The sequence below is a fragment of the Protopterus annectens genome, chromosome 11.part0 (genome assembly GCF_019279795.1).
Source record: "Protopterus annectens isolate FY-2018-M chromosome 11.part0, PAN1.0, whole genome shotgun sequence".
In the NCBI taxonomy this organism is placed as follows: domain Eukaryota; kingdom Metazoa; phylum Chordata; order Ceratodontiformes; family Protopteridae; genus Protopterus; species Protopterus annectens.
This window is the reverse complement of record NC_056745.1, coordinates 549,963,323-549,988,076: the sequence shown is the minus strand read 5'-3', so window position 1 is coordinate 549,988,076 and position 24,754 is coordinate 549,963,323. Positions and strand designations below refer to the sequence as shown.

Genomic DNA, 24,754 nt, shown 5'->3' with positions numbered 1-24,754 from the left:
CATGTACAATTAGTCTTGTATAACACAGATTTAAAATGCACACAGACCACAAGGTAGCTTTAAGTACAATAATATTTCTGTACCAAGAATGGTTTGTGGTAAAAATGAGGCATGAAAATTAGCAAATATCTATATATTTTAATCTTGTAAAAAGTGTGACATAATGGGTTAGCAACAGTTACACAGTAATAGTTACCCCCAGCAGTTTGTATAAGCATTCCACGATGCTTACAGGTGAGTTTTGGAAGTCTGTAACTACGCTTTATCTTAACAGAGCCAGTTATCTATGTTGCCATACTGGAAGGCAAAATGATCAGAGGGGTGTGTTGCTCAAAATATTTCTTAATTGAACAGTATCATATACATGACAGTATCTTCTACATTACTGAAGAAATCCCCAAAAGGCAATGTTTACTAATTTTAAACAAACTGCAAAGTGACAATTGAAACTGTCAAAGTATTGCTCAGAATGTGGCAATTTTCCCATGTTAACACAGAAGCAACAACGTTTCATTGTGGAACATGGTGCACTATTTTATAACCATCTTTACAAAGCAGCACAATTAATGCCATGGAAAGACAAGATTGTGAACTATTGGAGCCTGACAAGAAAAATATTGACTGCCAGAATAAACTGTGTGCTTGATAACATTTTTGATACATTGAAGGATTACTGTATCAGTGTATATTAGACAACTACTTCATTGTTTCTCATTAATTGACCCACATCTTTAATTAATGAAGCTGCAGTTTAGCTCCAGTGCAAACCAACACTTGAAAGTGACAAATGCTTGTTTTATCTGGAATGATAAGAGTTATGATAAGAAAAACATTATAATGTTTATTTATGATTGCATTGCTTATTTGATACCTGCTAGTTTGTAAAGGAGAGGACGACTTTGCCCATCACCAGCTCAGACACATTTGTCATGAGATTACTATGAATCTGTCATTCTTATCAACAAACACAGTTTATAAGCAAATACATATCCTAATGGCCAAAATAATGAAACTATTATTTTATCTGAGAAGAGAAAGTGCGCAACTTACAATGCCCTAAAAATACAGTATGCGGTGCAATAAGATGATTTGTTTTACTGCTTTGCTTTTGGTGCCAGAACTCCAAGACATTTGACTACATTGCATAAAAGAAAATCTAATTTGTTTAACTTACCCACTTGCATTATGAATGGCCCAGTCATCATCACTCAGCCCTTTGTCATGATAAGGACTGGAATGTTGCTTGCCGATTGGTGACAGATGGCCTCTGTACTTTATATTTCTCCATTCTTGAGCATGAAAGCTGTATCCAGAAGCTTGGGAACATGGCCCTGTTGGCAAATTTGTTAAGCAAAGGCATTTAGCCATTTTGCATTTGCATATTCTCAACAGGACATCTTATACAGTAGCATATCTAATATATGTTACTGAGACTAGATATACATTTTCTCAGAAAACAGGTTCTTTTCAACCTGCATTCAAACAGAATTTTACCACCACTCTTAAGTATATTGAGCAAAATAGGCTGTAATGATATGTTTTATCTTCTGAAATTTAACTTTAACTTAAGTTATGGTAGTTTGTGGATATAGCAGTACTTAGCAGAGAAGAGCTTCTGTTCAGTGTATGCTCTGTTGTCCTAATCATAAGCTTCAATACCTAAACAGACAAAAGACATACTTACTGTTTCACTCATTTTCCTTTTATTTCTTCCTCAGGCTCTAGCTCATGGTTCTGAGTACTGCATCCCAACCCATTTTGCAATCTCTTCAAAAACTCATTTTGACTTTATACCCCTAACCCATCTCTGACCACCTCCTTATACCACTGTAATCCTCAGCCCTAAAACCCTACACCATTATCTTTGTCTTTGTGGTACTACCAATCTTCTTTTACAATATAAAGTGGTGTGATCACTGTAAAATGCAGGTGTACTACATTAATGCTAATAGCCTAGCTGCAGTAACTGGAATATCATTTAGTACACAGAAGTTACATCTCAAGGAGTTTAGACCACATTTTCTGTTATTTAGTAAGCCTCCTGAAATGAAATGGTGTTAAAAAGTGAATAAACACCAGAAAACACTTTAGAAATAAAAAAAACAATAAAAGAAAACGCGAACTCCAAGGAACCAAACACACCGTTTAATGTAGAAAAACAGGAATAAGAGCTTTCATCTCCATAAACAATATCAAAGAAACTTCATCAGATTCACTATCATTAAAAATCTTTTATTTTAAATAGCATTAAAACATTCACACGATTACTCAAAATATGAGTCTATTAAAATTTAAAGTAACATATCCAATTAAACTCATAACAAAAGAGACGTATTAGGACAAAATATCCACTATATATTTTTGAAAACACTTAATCTCTGAGGTTATCTATAAAATCTTTAGGATATCCTCTCCTAAAAAACATTTCTTCCAATAACTTATACTCTGCTAGAAAATCATCATAATTCATGTGAGCTGCCCTAACAAATTGCCCCTTAATAACTGATTTCTTCTGAGAAAAGGGATGGGAATTAGTACAGTGTAAAATGTATTAGAATACATAGGTTTATGCTAGATTTACACTATCTTTTTCCAACTGCACATCTAAATAATTAATGCTGGTCTCACCTCTTTTATAGGAAAAATTTTAAAAGTGTGTCTTGTTATTGAGATAATTCATAAAATCAATAATGCATTCACTATTTTTAATCCAAACAATAAAAATATCATCCAAATATTGAATATATAACTCACATGCATTAAACCACCCATTAGAAAACAAAAATTTTTGTTCCCATTCCAGCATAACAATGTTTGCAAAAAATCCACCGCAAGGGGCACCCAAGGCAACATCTTTTACTTGGACAAAAAAACTGATTTTCAGAAAAGATACAATTATTCTTCAAAATTATTTCCATCATTTCTTCAAATAAATTAATATTGTCTTGCTTTATTCCTTTCCTAAATAAGAAATCTGTGAACCATGTTACACCAAAATCATGCGGAATGGCAGAATAAAGATCCTTAACATCAATGGTTAGAAAAATAAAAGCATCATTAAAATTCAACTTATTCCATTGCTTTAAAAAAAAAAAAACATGAGTCAATACACAAGTGGAGTTAATTTAAAATGTAATTCTTAAGCCTAGTATCTAAAAACTTAGCAAATGGAGCTGTGATCGAATTACGGACAGCTTCAATGGGATGCATGGGTGGATTATGTAAATCTTTATGGATTTTGGGAAAACCAAAAATGGTTGGAATATTATAGGTTCATAGGTTGGTACTAGGCTATCTGCCCAAAGGCATTTATAAGCCTAGCCAGAATGTGTTGTCTTTCGCTGCCCCCTTAGATTAGTTCCCTGTGCAGCAAAGTCACTGAAGTGATCCCCGAGATAAACTTTCTGTTTCCCATCCACTCATCAAGGTTTCTTTTGAAGACTGTTAGCAAGGAGCTCTGCCTAATGTGGATTGCGATCTTGTTCAAAGCATGGGGAGTCCCTGGGACAGGAATCTATCCCTCCAGCACGTCCTATTTATTGTTGTGGTGAGGTTTAGATCCCTAGAGTGTGTGGCTTGAGGGGATAAGGTTTTCTTTAGGTGGAGCATATCCAACAATTCTGGGTTGGACATGGCCTTGTATGTCAGGCAGAGATCACCTCTGAGTAGGCGGTATGCAACCGAGTACAACTGGAATTTCTTCAGTCGAGCTGCATAGGGCATCTGTTTGAGGCCAGTGATCCTCTTGGTGAGGTACTTCTGTGGTTTTTCCAGCTGTTTCAGGTGTCTTGTAAGGTACATCCCAAATGGGGCATTGTACTCTATGATGGGTCTGATAAGTGATGAGCAGAGGGGCACAATGACCTCTTTTGATCTGGATGCGAACCATTTTGTGATTAGGTGTGCCATGTAGAAGGATTTTCTAACCACTTTGGCAATGTGATTATCAAAGGTGGGATTACTATCTACTTGGGTCCCCAGATCCCTTATTACGTCTTCCGTATTTAGGGGACTACCACCTATGTGGTAGTTTGTGGGTACTTTGTTTTTTCCAAAGAGGATGACTATGCTCTTTTTGGCATTTAGCTTGAGACCATGATTTTGACACCAGGTATCCATCTCAGTGAGACCCTTTTGGAGGATGTCTTTGTCAGCTGGAGAGTCAATTATAGCCCCTAGTTTGCAGTCGTCAGCGAACTTGGTCAGCCATAGTCCTCCTGTGCTTGCCTGTTCCTCTGAGAAGTATATGCCGAACAGGAGGGGTCCTAGGACTGAGCCCTGGAGAACACCACTTGTAACCAGTTTAGAATCGGACCTGGATCCTGCAACTCTCACCATGTGTGTTCTGTCCGTGAGCCAGTTGGCAACTCATCTTGCGATGTAGAGGTTTATGTTCAGGCTGGTGAGCTTGTCTATAATACCAGAATGGGGAATGGTGTTGAAGGCCTTAGCGAGGTCTAGGTAGGCTGTGTGTACCACCTTTCCCTCGTCTATAGCCTTGGTAACTGTCTCAAAGAAGTCCACCAGGTTTAGGAGGCATGATCTGCCCTTAACAAAGCCAAAACTGGGTAGGTTCCAGTGTTTGGAGGTTCCCAATGTCTCTGTTAATGAGTTCCATGATGATGCACTCCATAGCCTTGCAGAACAAGCTAGTCAGGCATATAGGGCAATAGTGCTCGGGGTCAGTTATGGCTCCACCTTTGTGGAGCAGAATAACTGTTGCCTTGCATCACTCTATGGGTATGTAGCCTGTAGAGAGGCTGAGTTTGAACAGTGTGTTTAGGTGAGGGGTTAGTTCGTCTTTGAGCTCATGTAGGATGCAGCCTGGGACACCATACAGTCCCCATTGATGCTGTGTTTTTGGCTTTGGAGAGGGCTGTTTTAACCTGAGTGTCTGTGATTTCAGGGACTCTACATTCTACTGGCATGGTTATGGGCCCTTTTGGGGGTGAGAGTTTGCATTGAACCTGTCTACTAAGATGTCGGCGATATCAGTCGGTTCAGTGTATTTTCTGCCATTCTGCACTAACTCTGAGCAGATCTGAGCATTGCCACTTAGATTCTTGACACAGCTAATGAATGCATTGTGGTGATCTTTGGAGTCCTTGGCAATTTTTCTTTCAAAGCTCGCCTTGGATGATTTTATGAGGGATCGTAGTTTCTTTCTGATACTGATCAGGGATGTCTTCCCTTCTTGGGATTTTACTCTTTTCTGTACTAGTTTCCTCCTTCTATTGCATAGCTTGTTTATGGCAGGAGTCCACCAGACTGGTTTCCTTTTCTTGGAGGAGTTAGTCTTGGTTTTGCTTGGGATATCACAATCCATGCATTCTTGTAGCTGCCCGTAGAATGCATTAGTAAAGGATTTTGCAGCTTGGACAGTGTTATCCTTCAGCATGGGGGCTTTGAAACTTTCCACCTCGGCCTTACGTAATGTGAAGTTTGCTTTTGAAAAGTCTTTCACGGTGGTTTTCTTGTCCGGGGGTGGGGGAGGAATATGGCTATCCAAAGTGATTTGTTTATGGTCAGAGCTAACCAGCAAGGGGTTGACCTCTGGTGTGGAACACCGGTCGCCCATGTTGGTGATGACCAGGTCCAATATGTTGTCACCTCTGGTGAGAGTGCTGACCAGTTGAACCAGGGTGTTTGAGTTTATAAATTCTAGGAAAAGTTGGGCAAGGGAGTTAGTACTTGAGTAGTTCTCCCAGTTAATGTTTGGGTAATTGAAATCACCCAATATTAGGGTGTTTGGTAGGACCTTTATGTTTTCCAATGTTTGCAGAAACACGGAATGGGGGTCCTGGGACATGGTGGGTGATCTATTGCAAGCTACAATTTGAATTGCAGTTTTGCCCATTGTTAGTTGCACGTGGATGATCTCTGAAGTATCGTGCTGTGCCACTAACCTGGAGGTGTGGGTATCCTTGATGAATATGGATATACCCCCTGCCTTTTGTATTTCAGTTTGGGTTCTGTGGCCAAAATGTATGGTATGAGTTGTAGCCTGGTAGTGCTGGGGTGCTCTCTGGAGAATTAAACCAGGTTTCTGTTACTGCACATATATCGATTTTCTCCATACTGAGGAGTGCCTCGAGTGCATGCATTTTGAGGTTTAGACTTCTGGCATTGAGTAGCATTACCTTCAGTTTTTTCTTACTTGTGCTATTTACGGTGGTGGGTTTGTCTTTTGAGCCTTGCCTAAAAAAGGCACTATGGGGGGTGGCAAGAGCCTTGGCCAGTATTCAAAAGCCTAAGGGTGACAGGTGCAAGCCATCTCTAGCGAAGCAGCATGGCTTGTCGAGCATGTCATCCCAGGCAGGCAGACACTGGATCCCCTTTGAATGACACCAGAAACCTAGCCAATTGTTGAAATTGAGAATTTTGTCTTTATACCATGGTATCATTCATGGTGAGGGCAGGATGCTACTCAGAGACAGGGTCATACCGGCCTGGACTACGTGATCAGAGAGCTCTGCCATGTCATTCACACCAACATGGACAATGACAGAGTCATACTTGTACTTGCTCTGGAGTGACCTGAGTGTTTGTGTTATGTGGTGGATCCTGGCACCCAACAGGCAGCTAACAGTAACCTTCTCCTTATTCAGCCTAGTGAGTGGGACGTCAGTGTGCCTGACTATAGAGTCACCTGTTACTAGTATGTTGGGTATGTTATTTTGCGTTAAGGGCTGTGATTGCATGGCACACTGGTTTTGTGAAGTATGTGTTTCATGGTTTGTGTTGGGAGGTGGAGGTTGCTTGGATGTTTGCTTTGGAGGTCTCTGTTGTTTTTTTCAGATTTTTATTTAGAGCCCCCGAGTATGTTTTCATGTATTTATGTGTGTTTTTGCTGGTGCTGGTTTAATGGGTCTATGTAAGATTGGTGGTGTGATGCCCTTCTCCTCTTGGCTGTCTGATCCAGTCTTGGGTTGACAGAGCTTAGCCTCTAGTTTGGCTGTATAACTGCATCTCTCGCATGTATTAGTGTCTGGTGGTAGGAGGAGGGGGTTGTCTGTGTACATGATGCAGTTGGAACATTGCCTCAAAATGCCCATATTCACCAGTTGGACTGGAGAGTACACCTGAAACTGCCCTTTGGACATGCCTGGATAGGTACAGTGAACTGTTTTATTGGATGGCTGGTAAGGTTGAATAGAGAGGCTTGTCCTTCGGTACAGTACAGGAGGGTCTAGTGCTATGGTTTATAAGTGCTTGCTATAAGTTTTGAGCAAGTGCTGGGCTGATAAATGAATGGCTTGAGTGCTTAAGTTGAAAGTTTGTCTAGTTCCAAGGGAAAAATTGAAGAGGAGACTTTGTGGAGCCGGGAATAGTTTCACCCTAGCTAACCGGTGCTGCCCGGCGCGCAAAACTGGGCAAATACGGTATTTATAGCAGGGAAATGAAAGAGATAGAAGTTAGCTCAAAATGGCCAATAAACTACTAATTTCTGGGGGTGGTCAACATATAAAAAATTATATTCAGCATAAGTAATATGCTGTTCAAGTAGCATGTCACTAACCTGTGACTTAATCCTATTATATGCAATATTAAGTTCATTTTTAGATACTTGATCATAAGTATTATAATTAAGATTGTTTGTTGCAGGCATTCCTTACCTGTAGACCTTGGTGAAGCCCCACTCCATTCATCCTCGCTAACACTTGGGCTCACGCCACTCCCCTTCCCTGCCCCCAATTTCCACCTGCCCTCACTACCTCTAATCTTATACTTAATGGACTCCTCCCACCAATATTTCATCCAATCACAAAGTAGAATACCGTTTAGTACAAACCCTCCATTAGCCTAGTTACAGATCAAGCCCTATCCCATAGCCCTCGCCTACAAATATGAAACCCACACATGATAACAAGTTAACCACAATCCTCACAAGTAATACAACTCTCCTCCTCAAGTTAAGTTTAACATACTACCAAACCTCCTACTTTACCACACTTATAGTTACCTAAATAAAACATACTTCCACTTATAATCCTCATACTCCTGACTACAGCCTACACATATCCCCAAGCCTACACCTTCATATTACAATAGCACTTAACCCAATCAGACTCCTCCCAACCACTCCTAGGGCACCCACTACAAACAGATATTTAACCATCCTAACGAAACTCACAAAACTTTTACACCACATAAATTGCCAGCTGATCCTGGCAGGAGACATGGTCCCAAATTCTGGGCCTAACTCAGTAGGGATGACCACAGTTAACACATCCCTCTCCTCTAGCCATCTACCCATTACTAGACCAAAAACCATCCTATTACTCCTGAGCTTAAATATTTGTAGCATTAACAACAAAGTACAACTACTGCATGCATTGCTATCCACCTATTGCCTGATATACTCTGCCTTACTGGAACATGGTTAAAGCCCATAACAACTGACAATGAGTTCCTCCCTACCAGATACAATATCCTGCATCATGACAGACTATCAAAAAAGGGGGAGGGGTAGCATTACTATATAAAAATAACCTAAATGTTACCACTAACAATCTTCAAATTCCACCCTTTAATAATACTGAGCTCCTTCTCGCTAGACTCAAACTTAGTGATAAAAAAATCAGTCAATATTATCACCTGCTACATACCGCCAGGTAATAATATCCCTACCCTAGAAACTTTCTTACAATGGACAGGTCAGAACTATTATCCTTGGGGACTTTAATATCGACTGGAACACATTCATCCAAAAATCCCACTAATCATATCAACCTTTACAGCTTCTCTCAAGTCATCAATTAAACACTAGATTAGGGAATACAAGAATCAAAAAAGCCTCCTAGACTAGATCTTATTAAATAGGACTAACACTTCTTACCAGGCACGCGTCCTTCCTGACACTCTTAGCGACCACCAACCCACCTTCCTACTAAAATTTACTTTACCCCTTTATTACAAACTACCAGGAACACAAAAAGCTTCAACCCTAACAAATTCAAACTTGAGCTAAAACACAATAACTGGAACATACTAAGAGTACTACCCCAAGATGAAGCTGTAACTCACTTCAGTAATACTTTCCTAAAAATCCTAAATACCCATTCTCTGGCCCATATAAACAGCCCCCTGGATTACCAAAGAGACTAAAAATAAAATAGCAGTAAGGAACAAAGCCTGGAATCTGTGGACAGCTGCCAAAACTCCAGCATCTAAGGAACAATTCCAAAAACTTAGAAATGATACAAAAAAAAAACAGTCCTTCCAGACAAAAAGAATTACTTCATACAGTTACAAAACAGGCATCAAAACAATCCCACAAAATTCTGCCACCTCACCTAGCGAAATCACCAATATACCAGATGCCTTCAACAAATGCATTATAGAAACAATCTCTAGCCTTGCTCAAAAACTGCCCACATCCACCACAAATAGCATCAAACCTATACATAGACCCAAAACCACCTTCCAGTTCCAATCCATCCCTGCCAACTATATCAAAAGGCTGCTAACCAAACTTAAAACTACTACACTAGCAGCTAATGGCATCCCTGCTGAATACCTCCAATTGGCTGCCAACGAACTTGCCTTCCCAGTATCCATCCTTCTAAACAGATCTATTTTGGAAACCACTATTCCACATATCTGGAAGACCTCCAATATCATCCCCCTCCACAAAGGTGGCACCTCCACTGACCTCTCTATCACCCCATTGTCATCCTGTCCCCACTAGCTAAAATACTGAAAAATTTATACATCACCAACTCATACCATACCTACTAAACAGCCAACTTCTCTCTCTCACCCAGAATGGGTTTCAGCCTGCTCATAGCACCACCACGGCCCTACTTTCTTTCACAAACCTTATCAACCAAAACAAACATGCAGGCAATCTAACATCTGCCTTATTCTTGGTCTTGTCAAAGGCCTTCAGTATGGTTAATCATCCGAAACTACTTCAAGCCCTTACTGACATGGGCCTTAACAACCATGCATTAGCCTGGTTTCAGAATTATCTTCAATGAAGACAGCAAGCAGTTCTATGGGACAGCAACCTATCCTGACTACTGTCTGTAACCACAGAAGACCCACAAGGGTCCATTCTAGGAACTTCCTATTCTCCATTTTTACCAATAACCTACACAGCATCTGTCAAGATGCAACTGCTATACAATACGCTGATGACTCAACACTACTCTGTACAGCCAGAGCTCCTCAGGAACTCCACTCTATCACTCAAAAAGTCTTCCAAACTTTTGAAACCTGGTTTCTTAACAAAAACCTAATACTAAATCCCCCAAAAATAAACTTCTGCTATTTAATCCAAACAAATCAACTACAGTGCCCAGCCCATTTAATATTGTGTTGAGGGATGGGACTATTATCTCCCCAGACACTCATACTAAACTGCTAGGAGTGATCATTGATAATAATCTCAAATTTGATCTGCATATAAATCAAACCATTAAAAACATCCACAAAAAACTGGGCAGGCTATATAAAAATAAACCATTTGTAACCCAAGCTGCCAGGACAACAACTGCTCAAACTCACCTCCTCTCTACCCTATTCTACATCTTACCCATTTTCACCAACCTACCCAAAACAGAAACTGCCAAGCTCAACACCTGCTACAATCAAATTGCCACATTTGCTACTGGTGCCTCCAACCAATCCCACCACTGCCATACTGTAAAACAACTTGACTGGCTTGAATTCCCTAATCTCCTAACATTTCATCAGCTTATCTTTACACACAAACTACTAGTACTTCCAGATAAAATTCCAGCACTGGCCAACCTACTTCAGTTACAAACTAACCATAGACAACTACATTCTAGTGATAAAACACGAATCAAGGTTACCAAGAGCAAAAACACAGCAGGGGACTCCCTTATATAGGTAAAATTTGGAACTCCCTACCTTCAGCTATTATCTCAACAGACTCAAAGGTTACATTTAAAAGACTCCTCAAAGAACATCTAAAACACACATGGATATATTCAGGTTCACCCTCTGGTTAACCTCCCGAATCACATGGCCTCTTTCCTAATCTTCTAGTCTCCGTCTCAGAACTATACTGCTAAAAGTAACTACTGCTTTTTCTAAATTCAACCATTCTTACAGTGTCACTTTGAGACTCGGACCATCAGTTTGTATCTATACATGTACTGGCACTAAGGCACTGCTAGGCACAGTTTTTTTTATTTTTTTCTCCTTCTTTGGATCCACTTTTATACTTAATGTATATATCTTACCATTCAATTCTGTTGTTATACCAACTACAAAAAATTTGACTCTGTCAAACTTGTGCTCACTCTAACTGTATAAAATTGCAAAAGATGCTAACTTTTTGTTCTATGTATTTAATTTTGAATTTTTCATGCTTATGTACTGAGTCAGTCTAACTGTATAGAATTGTAAAAGATACTAACTTTTTTGTAACTAATTTTAAATTTTCATGCATATGTACTGCCTATGTAACTATGATTGCTGCTTCTATACTCCTAATTGTTTGCAATTTGATTTTGTGGAGCTTTTCTCCCCAGGCCTCCATTGAAAATGGATATGCATCCAGTCAGACTCTCCTGGTGAACAAATGTAAAATAAAAAAAATAAAAATAAAATAAGTCTCTTCAAATAATAATCCATAAATTCTATCCAAGTAATTATGCTTGTCCATTGCAACCAACCCATCCCCTTTATCTGGTTTCATAAGTCTAATATTCAGGGATTTGACCCAATCAACTAAGTCTTGTTCATCCCTGGAAACGTTATTAAAGTGTTTAACTGCAAATGAAAATCAAGTTCACAAACCCTCTCATAAAGAGCCAAAATCAGATATAAGGGGGGATAACAGGTATTAACTCGAAGATGAGCTGACGAAAAAGAGGTGGGCTCCTTAAAATAAATGGAGAGATTCAATTTCTTAATAAATAATTTAAAATCCATCAATGTATTTGTAATATTGGCTCTCTGTGCTAGAACAAATGTGAGCCCTTTTGAAAGCGAATCTACAAAACTTGAGAACTGAAATTATAAATCTGGAAATCTCCAAGGGAATTAGTAACTAAAGTATATCTCGTAGTTGGTTCATTAAATGGATGCATAGAAAGCATTATCTATGCACCCAATTCTTCTTCCTGAAATTCCGTTGATGCCAACTCAAATGGTGGTACTGGTAGAGTGGGTCTATATTCAAATCCTCACATTGGTTGTGTTGAGGAGGTGTCTGTGCATTCCAATCCACCAAATGGTTCCTCTGATTCTGATTTTTTTGCATTTATCCTCTCAGAAAGTTGAAAAGGTGGGAATTCTAAAGGGGAGGATTTATAGTTATTATTGTTAATAAATCCATCTTGTGCATTATTGCTATCTTCATTAACTTCTTGATTTGGTGTCACATTAAATGCACCAAACTGTCATCCCCATTCCCGAGAATGAGGGGATTTGGGTATGCTATATTATGAGCATAATCATGAATGTCTCTCTGTAATTTACTTATTTTCTTCTCTCTGTTCTTATTAACCTATATGCTAATAGTGGAAAATACTTTAAATAATCTACTTTATGTTGTTCAAATACCAAATCTGTAGTGATAATATTATCTAGTACATTAATTTCACCAATTAGCTCATCTATAAGTTTAGCATTATATTTCACAAGAATGTCCATGTATTCACAGCCCTGCTTATCAAACAGTTAAGCAATTATTTGTTTAATGCTGAATTCTTCCCTAGCATGATGGGGTACCTCCAGAATCTTAAACATTGTAACTGATTCAATAAGGTATGCATTTTCAAGTTGGAGCTTGCATACCTTCATTAATTTGTACTTAAATACATCAAGATTCTCTTAATGTACCACCAACCTGTCTTCTATTATTAAAAGAAAAGTCAGTTTTTTGTCATAACCAGTCTTTTAAACAAGGCATATGGTTGGTGCTAAAATTAGTATTGGGGATATTTTGAATTGTAGGCAACTGAGCAGAGGTAATATTCTGATGAAGTTGGGTTTGTTCTCGACGAAAAGTGTATTGAAATTAACGCACTTAAAGAATAAATAGTGTTTCGTAAAGGATTCCTGCTCATGCTTGTTCGATTAATATTTCTAAAGGTAACAGAATAAATTTGTTTTCTGTGTTTGGAATTACAGAAATAAAATGCGAAATGGAAATATATCTGGAATACACCTACTAGTACTTCTTTAATTAAAAGATAAAACAGCCAGATGATCAAAGTTTTAGGTGTAGAATTTTGATTTATTCCTTAATGGAAGTGGGTAAGAGTGGACCAGTTCAAAAATCTGAAGAAATACAATGCACTGAATTCCTGCATGCTACTGAGGATGAATTCATATAGGTATTTAACTCTTTCACTTTCCTGAATGAGGAGGATGAAGTAGCAGTACAAAAATAACTTACAGATATATTCAGTAATTACTATCAGTCCTGAAGGAATTTACTACTTATGACATTTATCCTTTACAACAGTGCAAGGTCTTATAAAGCCTATACATGTGCATGATCCTGAGCTTAAGGATAGAGTCAAGTACTGTGAATTTGGTGTATTGTACAATTCTCTAATAAGACAGAATAATTTGCAAAACATGCACTAATGTAAAAGGGGGCAAACAATTAAAAGACTGGTGGTCTGTGCAGAGCTAGTGAAATTACAAATAATTAAATGACAACAAGTAAATTGTGAAATAAAATATGAGTCAAGCAGACACAAATAAGGAATACAGGCAGGTTGTGCTGTAAAGTTAATTAACATGAAACAAGGAGCCATGTGAGTATTCAAGACAGAGGGGGATTGCATCATTTTAATTTTCAGACTTTCAGTATATACGACTATAAACATAACCCAAGGAGATGTCCAGGTGTTAGTCAAACTTACAGAATATACATTAGAAATGGCATTTTCTGAGATGTATATGTGAAAAAGCAAATGTGTTCAAATTAATTTGCAGGTTGCTGAATGAAGATATGAAAATTAGCTGTTTCTTCCTACTGGTTGAGTGAAAAAACGTTAGACAATATCATCTGAAAAAGCAGCTGAAGAACCCAAACAGGAGTGCAAGACTGATTGCTGGAAAAAAAATGAAAATTAAGGGACAGAATGTTGAATTAAAATTTGATCCAGGGGAAGACAGTAGGGTCTTGTCAGAAAATACTTTTAAACTCTGACACAGGATATACTCAAGAAAAAACTCTGTGTATATTATTAATCTATTATGGCCACTGAATGGCGCAATTAACATATGTGTAGAAAACTAAGAAAATCAGATTTCCTTTTTATTTTAAACAGTGGCACACAAGGAAGTTAATTGTCTTGCTTTCATACCTGTTTTTTGATTTTTTTCAACAAGTTTGAATATGGCAGAGTGAACCATGATAGCACTGGATTATACTCCATTTCTTTTATGAGAGATTTAAAGAAGAACCACACCCACAGACTCAAAAAAAATTGCTGATTTCATCACAGTTTGGTGTTTCCCACATTTTAACACCACTCTGGGACTATTTACAGGTTTTTAAATATTTTTATATATAATTTTTGAGTCTGACCAAATGGGGTCTAGCATCTTGAAGTGGTCCTGATCATTTAGTCTGCCTCTAGGTATCCCACAATGCAGTGCTGGTCTGTAAAAAAATTGCATCACACAGGCCTCTTTCTTCCTAAAGCTGCTGGCACCGTATTGATCTTATATGCAAATACTGCAGTCTTTCAGTCAGTTTTAAGTAACATTTCTTGCTGTTCAATAACTACTTAAATCACAAACAGTGCAAATAACACAGAACAGACTTTCAAAGTGCTTTTTGCTGCTGCTTCTTCTTAGAATGTATAAATTGCAGTCTTTTGTGAAGCCTGAACTGTACTACTTTGACTCATCTCCCATCCTCATTCACACCTAACTTCCCTAGCTGTCAAAGTGCTAAGGGTAATTTGAGCTGTTATCTGCTGTGACTGACAGTTCACAGCAGGAGACTTGACTCCTGCACTGCTTGCTTGTTCTAGCCTTTACTTTCTGTACGTGCAAGGAAAGGATCAGGGAGCTGTGACATCACAGCATGGGTGAGTTTTTAGCATGTCCTGGTGATGTCAGTTTGGGGAGGGAACTGGACAGAAAACTATCTGTATTCATTGGCCATGATAACATCAATGAACTGGAGACTGCAGCAAGCTTTTCCAGGGTGGGATAAAATTTTTTTGAAAGTGAAACAATCACAGTACAGTAAGGTACTGTTCTAGTGGAGAGAAACAATTGATTTAAAATATTTTAAATGCTGTATTACTGTTTATTCATAGCAGGGATAGTAAATAGGGAGAAAAAGGACAGAGAAGTTAAGCATTCAATAACAGAATTCCATTGTTGTCCCTTAAGTGATGTATTGAAAGGGAAATGTAATCCTCTACTAGATGGAAATATGAAGATAGTATAGTTAAACAGGGTAGTAATATGGAAGAAACACTAAAGACACTAATGCATAAGCTTCTTAAATTTTAAACAATGCAGCAGCAATGCTTAGCTTTTGGTGTATATAAAAAGAAAAAAATATTGTGCCAAAAGGTTTACATATTTTAAAAATGCTGGAAACAGATGAATATTAAACTCAGTATGGAGTATATGCATAGGATGAATGATTTCTTTCTTCCTTTTGAAAAATAACTACTTGAGTCCACTAATGGATTAAATGAAGTTTGTACTAAACATGAAAGCTTTGATTCATATAAAGAAAAATATGAAGAGACGATAGAGGGAATTGTAGTACATGAAAGGCATTCAACAGCTACAAAAAATGCAAACTTATAAGGGATCAGAAAGACTTTAATGAAGGATATATCTTTTCATGGCCACATGCAAATAAGTATATGAATGTTAATACCCAGACCAATGAAAAGAAGACTACTGATTCTATGTCAGTGCCTGTCCATATAAATTTAACCACTCAAGATGATTTTACTTTATTGCAAGTGGATACCACAAATCAACGGAAATATTTGGAATGAAGTCGCAGCAGAGAGAGGGGTCAGAGAAAAGGAGGTTGACAAGGAAAGAATGCTTGGCAAAGAACAATAATAATGCAAAGTAGATCAAAGAATGAGCAGTAAAAGTGTTAAATTTTTCATCCAGGAATTAAATTTGGTACAGCAAAGAGTCTTTCATTCATTCCAGCAAGTAATGGGAACATTGTACAAACATTAATAGACTTGCACCTTTTTATAAGTTTTTTAAATTTGAAACTACTCTTCCTTGTGGACTCTAATGAAACACTTGGCTTTAAGAAGCTGAGTAGCTTTGTTCTGCATACTGGCCCTTTAGCTAAGGCATTTCAAAAGATGTGTGAAAGAGGCAAATGTAAGTTTTATGAAAATGGACATTATAAAAAAATTAAAGTACTACAATTTGAGCAAAGAATAGTTTTTGGCATTTAGTGAATTAAAAAAGTGACCCAACACTTGTTATTAAGCAAACAGATATTGATTATATTTGACATATAAAAGAGTCTTTGGCTGATACAGCAATATATCTTCTGATCAAGAAATCTGAAAAATTTGATTTTAAATTTTAAATGTAATATATATAATCTTTATATGTCAAATAATATTTCTACTAAATTGTTTGGTTATTTCTGTGCAGCTGAACCACTTATACCAGAATTTTATGGAATTACAAAAGTACATAAAAATGTGACAGATCAACCTATGCGACCAACAGTATCTGGTAGGGGACAGATTACAGAACCAGTCAGTATATATCTTGATAAAACATTGTGTAGCTATTTATCAGACAGCAGTATTGTATTGAATGATACAAAAACAATCTTTACAAGATCTTTTTGGCTGTTATAATAATAATAATACTGTTACCAACTATACAGTGTATATATATATATATATATATATACATAGATATATATAGATATACATATATATATATATATATATATATATATATATATATATATGTATATATATATATATATATATGGATCTACTGCTTTAGGTCGAATTACATTTGGTCGAAACTGATGTCAGGCAGCCCACTTCACTGAAAGCTCATTTGATTGAAAGCTCATTTGGTCGAATTCCATTTGGTCAAAAATGGTATATAGCCTCTGCCCCACTGCAATGTGACTCTGGAGTGAGAATATAAAGTTTGGGGGGTATGGGGGGCACAGCCCCTCACATAATTGCAGTGTATTCACTATTATATACTTGTGTATCCACTAAAAATACATTGAAACATATAATGTCAATAAAAACTAGTTGCAAAATGTGGGGGGGGCTACACCCCCCACACCCCCGTAACTTTATATTCTCACTCCAGGGTCACACTGCAGTGGGGCAGGGGCTATATTCCATTTTTGACCAAATGGACTTTGATCAAATGAGCTTTCAATCAAATGAGCTTTCAGTGAAGTGGGCTGCCTGACAGTTTCGACCAAATGTAATTCGACCAAAAGCAGTAGACCCATATATATATATATATATATATATATATATATATATATATATATATATATATATATATATTGTCACTATGGATGTGCACTCATTGTTTGCTAGTATTCTGAATAATGAAGGTGTTGAATTTATTAGAAAGTTGTTTTAAAAAATGTGAGCTTATATCAACTACAATGATAAATGCTCTATCTTAGTTTTAGAAAATAATGCTTTTATGTTTCATGAAGAGTTTTATTTGCAAAAAAGCTGGTGTCGCAATGGGCACAGCATGTGCTAACACTTATGCCAATCTAGTGATGTTACAGTAGGAGAATTTACATGTATTTAATGTTAAGAATATTTATAACAGATTTTCTACATATGATTTGTTGACAATATATTTTTAATATGGAAAGGTGAAAGTGATATTTATGATCTTAAAAAAATATCTAGAAGGAACAACATAATTTTTAAGATTTGATATAAATACTTCTTTTATGAAGATTTTTTTAGAGTTTAATTTAAATAAGAATAAAATTGGAGAAATAACATCAAGTATTTATAAGAAAGAATGCAACGGTAATACTTTTTATATAGAAGTAGTATGCACCCCTCTTTTGTATTTAACAACATTGTTAAGACAAATGTTGCATCATTCAAGAATTACAAATGAATATACTATTGTTAGAAAACTTTTAATAATTTAAAATATAGTTTCATAAATAAAGGTTGTAATTCATATCATGTTGAGCAAATTAAGAAAGACGTTCTGAATAACAGAATAATTATTTTAATGATAAAGAAACTAATGAAAATAATAAGAGTAATAAAAAATCAAGAGACTGTTGATTAATTTTAAATTACAATAGAGAATCTACAGATATACGTAAGATTATAAAGAAAAACTGGTATATATCTGAAGCTGATAACAGTATTAATAAAGTTATAGGAAATTGCCCTCAGTTTACTTATATAAATAAGAAAAATCTAAAGAGGGAGTTATGTTATAACAAGTTAAATTTAAATAGAAATTTGCAATTAGAAATATTACAAAAATATAGAAAGTGTAAATATTGTCATTTATAAATGTTAGTCATTTTATAAGACATCCGAGAACTGTTGCAAAGAACTCAAAGGGAAAGATGACATAATTATATATTTTTATATTTAGCAGCAAGCTAGCTTTAGCAATTTTTACTTTCACCTTTATCATCAGGCTCTTCAACTCTTTATCACATTCATGTATCAGATATCATCTGCATATCTGGTGGTGTTATCTTTTCTCCTGGCACCTCTAATTTCAGCATCTCATGTGTCTAACTCAGCACTTTGCATGACATATTCAGTGTATTACTAAAATAAAATGGGTGCTAATATTCAGGCTTTTCACTGTCCTTTAGTTTTTAACCAGTTAGTTATTCCATGCTCAGTTCTAACTGCTGCTTCTCGCACTGCCTATGGATTTCTCTGGGACAATATAAGGTGATCTGGTATCCCCATTTTTCTAAGAACTTTCCTAAAGTTGTCACAGTCTACACAGTTAAAAGCTTTAGAGTAGTCAAAAAACAAGAAATAAATATTTTGTCTGGAGCTTAATTTGATCTCTGGTGATTCTGCCCCTTCTAATACCATCTTGTACATCCTGCAGTTATCAGTCCATATACTGATGAAATCTGGAGTGCAAGATCTTGCTTAGTATATTGCTAGGATATGAAACAAGTGCAACTATTCAATAGTAGAAGCATTCTTTAACACTGCCCTTATTTGGGAGTTGAATATAAATTGGCCTTTCTCAGCATATCAGTCACTGCTGAGTTTTCTAGACTTGTTGCCAAATTCCAATCATAACTGCATATTTTGGCAGGTATTTGAACAATTTGGCTAGAATGGCATCACTTCCTGCTGCACTGTTATTAGCAATGGTTTCTAGAGCCTATTTGAATTTTCTGTTCAGGATGTCTGCCTCTAGAGCAGAGAATATACTATTATCTGCTGTATTACTGATGTTACGGCCCTTCCTATATAGTTTTTCTGTTTATTCCTACTACATCTTCTTACTATCTTCTGCTTCTGTTAGGTCTGTCCTACCTTTGTCTTTTACCATATTCTATTATCTCTTTCTTTTACTCTCATTGCTGAATTGCACATGCCTCCTTATCTCATATTTCTGTTTACTATTCCCTGAAACTGTACATTCATCTGAAACATTTCCCTATTGGCACTTGCATTTGCCTTTCATCTTTCATTTTCCACTTCTAATGCATCCATCTTAATCATTTTTTGCCACCTCATGGACAATATGACAAACATAGTTCTACAGGCACACCACCATCCACTTTGAATCCCTTAAATTTGCACTTTATCTCTGCTGTTGATTTAGTTACATGTTTTTAATCTGTTATCAATTTCGTCTGGAGGCTTTTCTAGTTTTCCTTAATGTAATCAAGAAATTTCAATAAGAACTAAATGATTTTAGACATGGTCAGCTCCAGGTCTTGTATTTGCTTACTATACAGAGCTGACTCCAAAGTATATAATCAGTCTAATTTTGGCAATGACCCAATGGTGTTATTCACTTGTAAACCATCTCTTACGCTGTTAAAAAAAAAGAGTGTTTGCTGAGACAAATGAATTACCTTGGCTGAATTCTATTGGTCTAGATGCGGCTTCACTTCATACTCCAGGACTAAACTTACTTGCTGCTCCAGTTGCATTTTGACTTACATTTTTAGTAGTCCAGTCATCTTTTGACATTATTTCATGAAGGTGCTGAAGACATTCATAAAACAAGTCCTTTGGCATCTGTAGTGGGAGCATAAACTTTCATCACTGTACTGCTGAATAGTTTGCCTTGGAATCTGAAATAATTTTATATGTTTTGGGTTCTAACTGAGCACTGCTTTTGACATTCTTTTATTAACTATGAGGGCTGGTCCTTTTTCTGTAAGAATATGGTTCAAATTAGAACTGGATGAGAACTGACAGCTGCAATGTTAATTCACTAATTGAAAAGGTGTCAGTGTTTATTCCTGTCATCTTACCCTTAGCCACATCAAGTTCACCTTAGCAGAAGAGTTCTTATGTTTGAAGTTCTTGTGGTACACAAGTCTTTGTAGCATCCCACTTTCCTTTCATCTCTGAGTACTTCCTTTAGGTTTTAGTCTTTCTGCATCATAATGTCTAGAATTATTCATACTTGTCATCTGTGCTTCTCAGTGATATACTGGACACCTTCAGACCTGGTCTCATCTTCCATTCTCAATTTCATGTATTTTTGATTGTTTTTGTCCATAGTTTTTTTTTTTTTCAACAAGATAGAGTGGATTGCTATTAACTTCTCCAGTAAATCACATTTCATCTGAGATCTCTGCCATGATCTATCTCTTTTGGGTGGCCATACTCACTATAGCCAGTAGCGTCAATAAATTATACAAGTCCCTTCTTCGTGGCAAGATAACAGTCCAGAAGGGGAAGCATACCAAGAGATTATTACACAAAACCTGATTCAGTAAAAATCATTCTTAACAGTTTCACAATGATAACTTTCGAGTTAATAATTTATAGTTTATTTGATCTAATCTTAAAGATTGGAACAATAAAAATAGTATTGTTTAACCCTGGGGGTAGTATAGCACCTAACCTGAGCTGCCAACAAATTTGCCTATTGTGTAACTTGTTCTTCCTATCACCTCCCCTAGGGTCTAATGCAAGTAGATCTATGATGCCAAAAGTGAACTTCGTGAAACTGGCAGATTTAATAGAATGCTTGTACAAAGCATTTGTGTCCTTCATCTTCCTAATATCACTGACATGTTTATAAATTATGGTCTTAAGGGCCCCTTTCATTAACAACATTATAGAAATTATGTTTTACTTATTAATTTTTTACTTGAAAATGTTTATAATGTAAGGTTAGACAAATGAGGAGACTCTTTACATTTTTACACAATTTTCGCATATGATTTTCACCATATTGCTGCTGCGATAAATGTATTCATTTGCTTGTTAGATAAGGCAGATATAAATAACAGGAAAATGCATATTATGTTCACAATGCTATTTTAATTACTGTTCCTTTAAATTTTAAGATGGAGAGACCAGCTGATTTTAATCATAGTTAAACATAACTATTTAAACCTGATTTTTGTAAATGTTAGTATCTGATGAAGTTCAAAGAAGTATTTGGACGAAAAGCACTTCATTAAACTTTGTGGATTCAGTCTTCAGTAAAGTTGCCAGTTGTTTTTGTTTTATTTTCTTAAAATGAACAAATGCACTGAAGGAGGATACCAATGGGTAAAAAGTAAGTGCTTTATTGAAGTATTAAGTGCTTTCATCCCCCAACAACCGGGGACTTCCTCAGAATACAAAAATAAACATAGACCTGGGTTATTTAAGTTCTCTGCATAATTAATCAACATAATTAACCCACCTAAATTACTTAATGCAATATTCACTATTACGTAAATTGTATCTGAAACTACTCAATAAAAAAAATTGTAAATATCATAAAAAAATGTGTATCAACAACTAAAAAATATGAATGAAAAATAACAAGTAATCCTAAAAAACAGTAAAAATTATTCTTAACAGTTTCTCAATCATAACTTTAGAGTTAATAATTTATAGTTTATTTGACCAAATCTTAAGGACTGGAGCAATAGAAATAGAATCGTTTAACCCTGGGGGTAGCAAAGCACCTAACCTGAACTGTCAACAAAGTTCCCTATTGTGTAACTCATTTTTCCAATCACCTCCCCTAGGGTCTAATGCAAGTTGATCTATGATGCCAAAAGTGAACTTAGTGAAATTGGCACATTTAATAGAATGCGCGTACAAAACATTTTTGTCCTTTGCCTTCCCAATGTTGTTGACATATTCATAAATTCTGGTCTTAAGAGCCCTTTCCATTTTCCCTATATAAAAACCACTGCAACTCACACTTAGAAAGGTACACTATTTTACTAGAGTTGCAGTTGCCTTTTAACAACCCCACCTTAGATTGCAACACATTACTTAAAATAATTTCGGATTTCTCGTATGATGTAGGAACATTGCCTACAACTACCACAGTGAAGCATACCCACCTGCATTTTGCTGTACCCAGACTTCCTCTCAAAGAGTTTCTTAAAATTGGTACCAGTTTTGAATACAAAAATAGGTTAATCACCCAAAAGTTTGCAAACATCAGAATTGGTTTTAAAGATACACCAGTTTTTCTTTATTGCATCTGTAATATTGTTAGATTGTGGATGATATTGCACTACACAAGCCTTCTCAAATTTAGATGTATTATTATAAGGACCCACATCTGTCAATCCTATACCAAAAAGTGATATATACTTGGTGTTCCAAACCTGGTGTACTGTCCACCAAATTTTTGGGTATCTCTTGGCATAAAACATGTTAGCAAATTTGCTTGCTCTGTTGACATGTCTTGAAAATAAAAAAAGTCATCCTAGCCACCCTAATAGCTTGTCCTTTAATCAAGCTTTTCTTCTGTGTGTAAGGGTGGCAACATGTGTAGTATAAGTATAAGTTACAGAAAGTGTATTTGTGATAAATTTTAGGACTTAAAACCTTCTGTACCATGGGAGACCAAACTGTCTAAAAAACAAATTTGTGGGGTGACTGTGATAGGTAAAGTTAAAATAATCAGTAGTCCCATTAATATATTTCACAAATTCATTTAACCCTTAACTGTTACCCTTCCATAAAATAAAAATATCATCCAGGTACCTTAGATATAAATATATATTCTTAGCAAAACAACTATTAAAAACATGTTTTTGTTCCCACCCAGGGAGAACCAAGTTTTCATATACAGGGGTGTATGCTGTGTCCATGGCCACTCCTTTGATCTTCAAAAAACACAAAATTGTTCCACTAAAATAAGAGCCATAATTTCCACCAAAAATATGATCTGGTCATTAGTCAGTGAGGAATGAAGGTATTACCTGGATGATATCCAGTATTCACATGTTTTCTATTTTATTATTTATTCCTAGGATCATAGGAGGTTACTAGGCTAATGGCCCTGGGGCACTTACAAGCCTAGCCAAGAGTTTATCCCCAAAAAAGAAACTTCAGTCAGCACCTGTTACCCCTGTCAATGAGGAACACAGTTGAAACCCCTGGTAGAAATATGTGGCCTCCCATCCACACAACAAGGTTGCACTTGAAAAGGGTCAGTGAGGTACTCTGTTTAACATGTATGGGAAGTCTATTCCAGAGAAGGGGCAGCCTCTGGGAGACAAACCTGTCTCTCCAGCAGGTTTTGTTGATGATGCATATTAGATTCAGGCCTTTCGAGTGGGTAATGCATGAGGAGTTAGACTTGTGGATATGGAACATCTCTAGTAGGGCAGGGTCTGAAATTGCCTTGTAGGCAAGACACAGATCACCCCTGAGCAATCTAAATGATACAGACCAGAGTGATAGTGATTTGAGCCTGTCCACATAGGACAGGTGTTGAAGGCCATGGATTCTCTTTGTGAGGTATTTCTGTGGCATTTTCACTACCAAGTCCTCCCCCATAGATTTCTCAATCTCTTCAAATAATGGCACTATTATTTTCCCAGACTCTACCACTAAACTGTTAGGAATATCTATTGACAATAACCTCACATTTGATTACCATATAAATAACACTATTAAAACAGTCAACAGAAAAATAGGCTCCTTATATAGAATAAAACCTTTCCTAACCCCAGCAGCCAGAACCAAGATTGCTCACCCCCATCTAATTTTGACTCTTCTGTACGCTTCACCTATTTTTACCAACCTAAAGGAAACTAACCTTAACAAACTAGCAACTTCCTGTAATAATATTGCCAGATTCGCTACTGGCAATCCCTTTAGAACCCACCACTGTTTTAATTTTAGGCAACTAGACTGGCTGGAATTCGAAAACCATCTGATAATACCCCAACTCACGATTGCCCACAAGATATTTTACCAACCCAATAACACCCCTATACTCTCCAAGCTCTTAATCCCCTATAAAAATCTGAATTCCCTACGTTCTTCTAGCAAACTCCTCGCTAGCATAACAAATTCTAATAATATGGCTGGTGACTGTCTGTTTACTAATGCAGCAGGAAAAAACTGGAACCTGCTACCCAATGAACTAACTCTAATCACATCCTTGCCACTCTTTAAACAAAAACTTAAAAAACACCTCCAAATGCACTGGTTATGTCCTTGTAGCAACCCTGACTAACCACCCTCTTCACATCTGTTTCTTCCTCTTCCAACCAAACTTCCAAACATTTTAATGCTTAGTTATGTAAGCAAGACTGACACTGTTTAAACTCTAATTAACTTACTGCCTAAATCTTTCCGCC

The 24,754-nt window shown here is 36.6% G+C and overlaps 1 protein-coding gene across 1 annotated transcript in view; it reads right to left on the bottom strand.

Moving 5' to 3' along the window:
• GRIP1 (glutamate receptor interacting protein 1) overlaps positions 1-24,754 on the bottom strand; it is a 2,220,015-nt gene that overhangs the window by 244,867 nt on the left and 1,950,394 nt on the right. Inside the window, exon 19 of the mRNA XM_044088060.1 lies at positions 1,175-1,331. Within this exon, the coding sequence (XP_043943995.1) occupies positions 1,175-1,331 (157 nt within the window). The remainder of the gene's footprint in view (positions 1-1,174; positions 1,332-24,754) is intronic.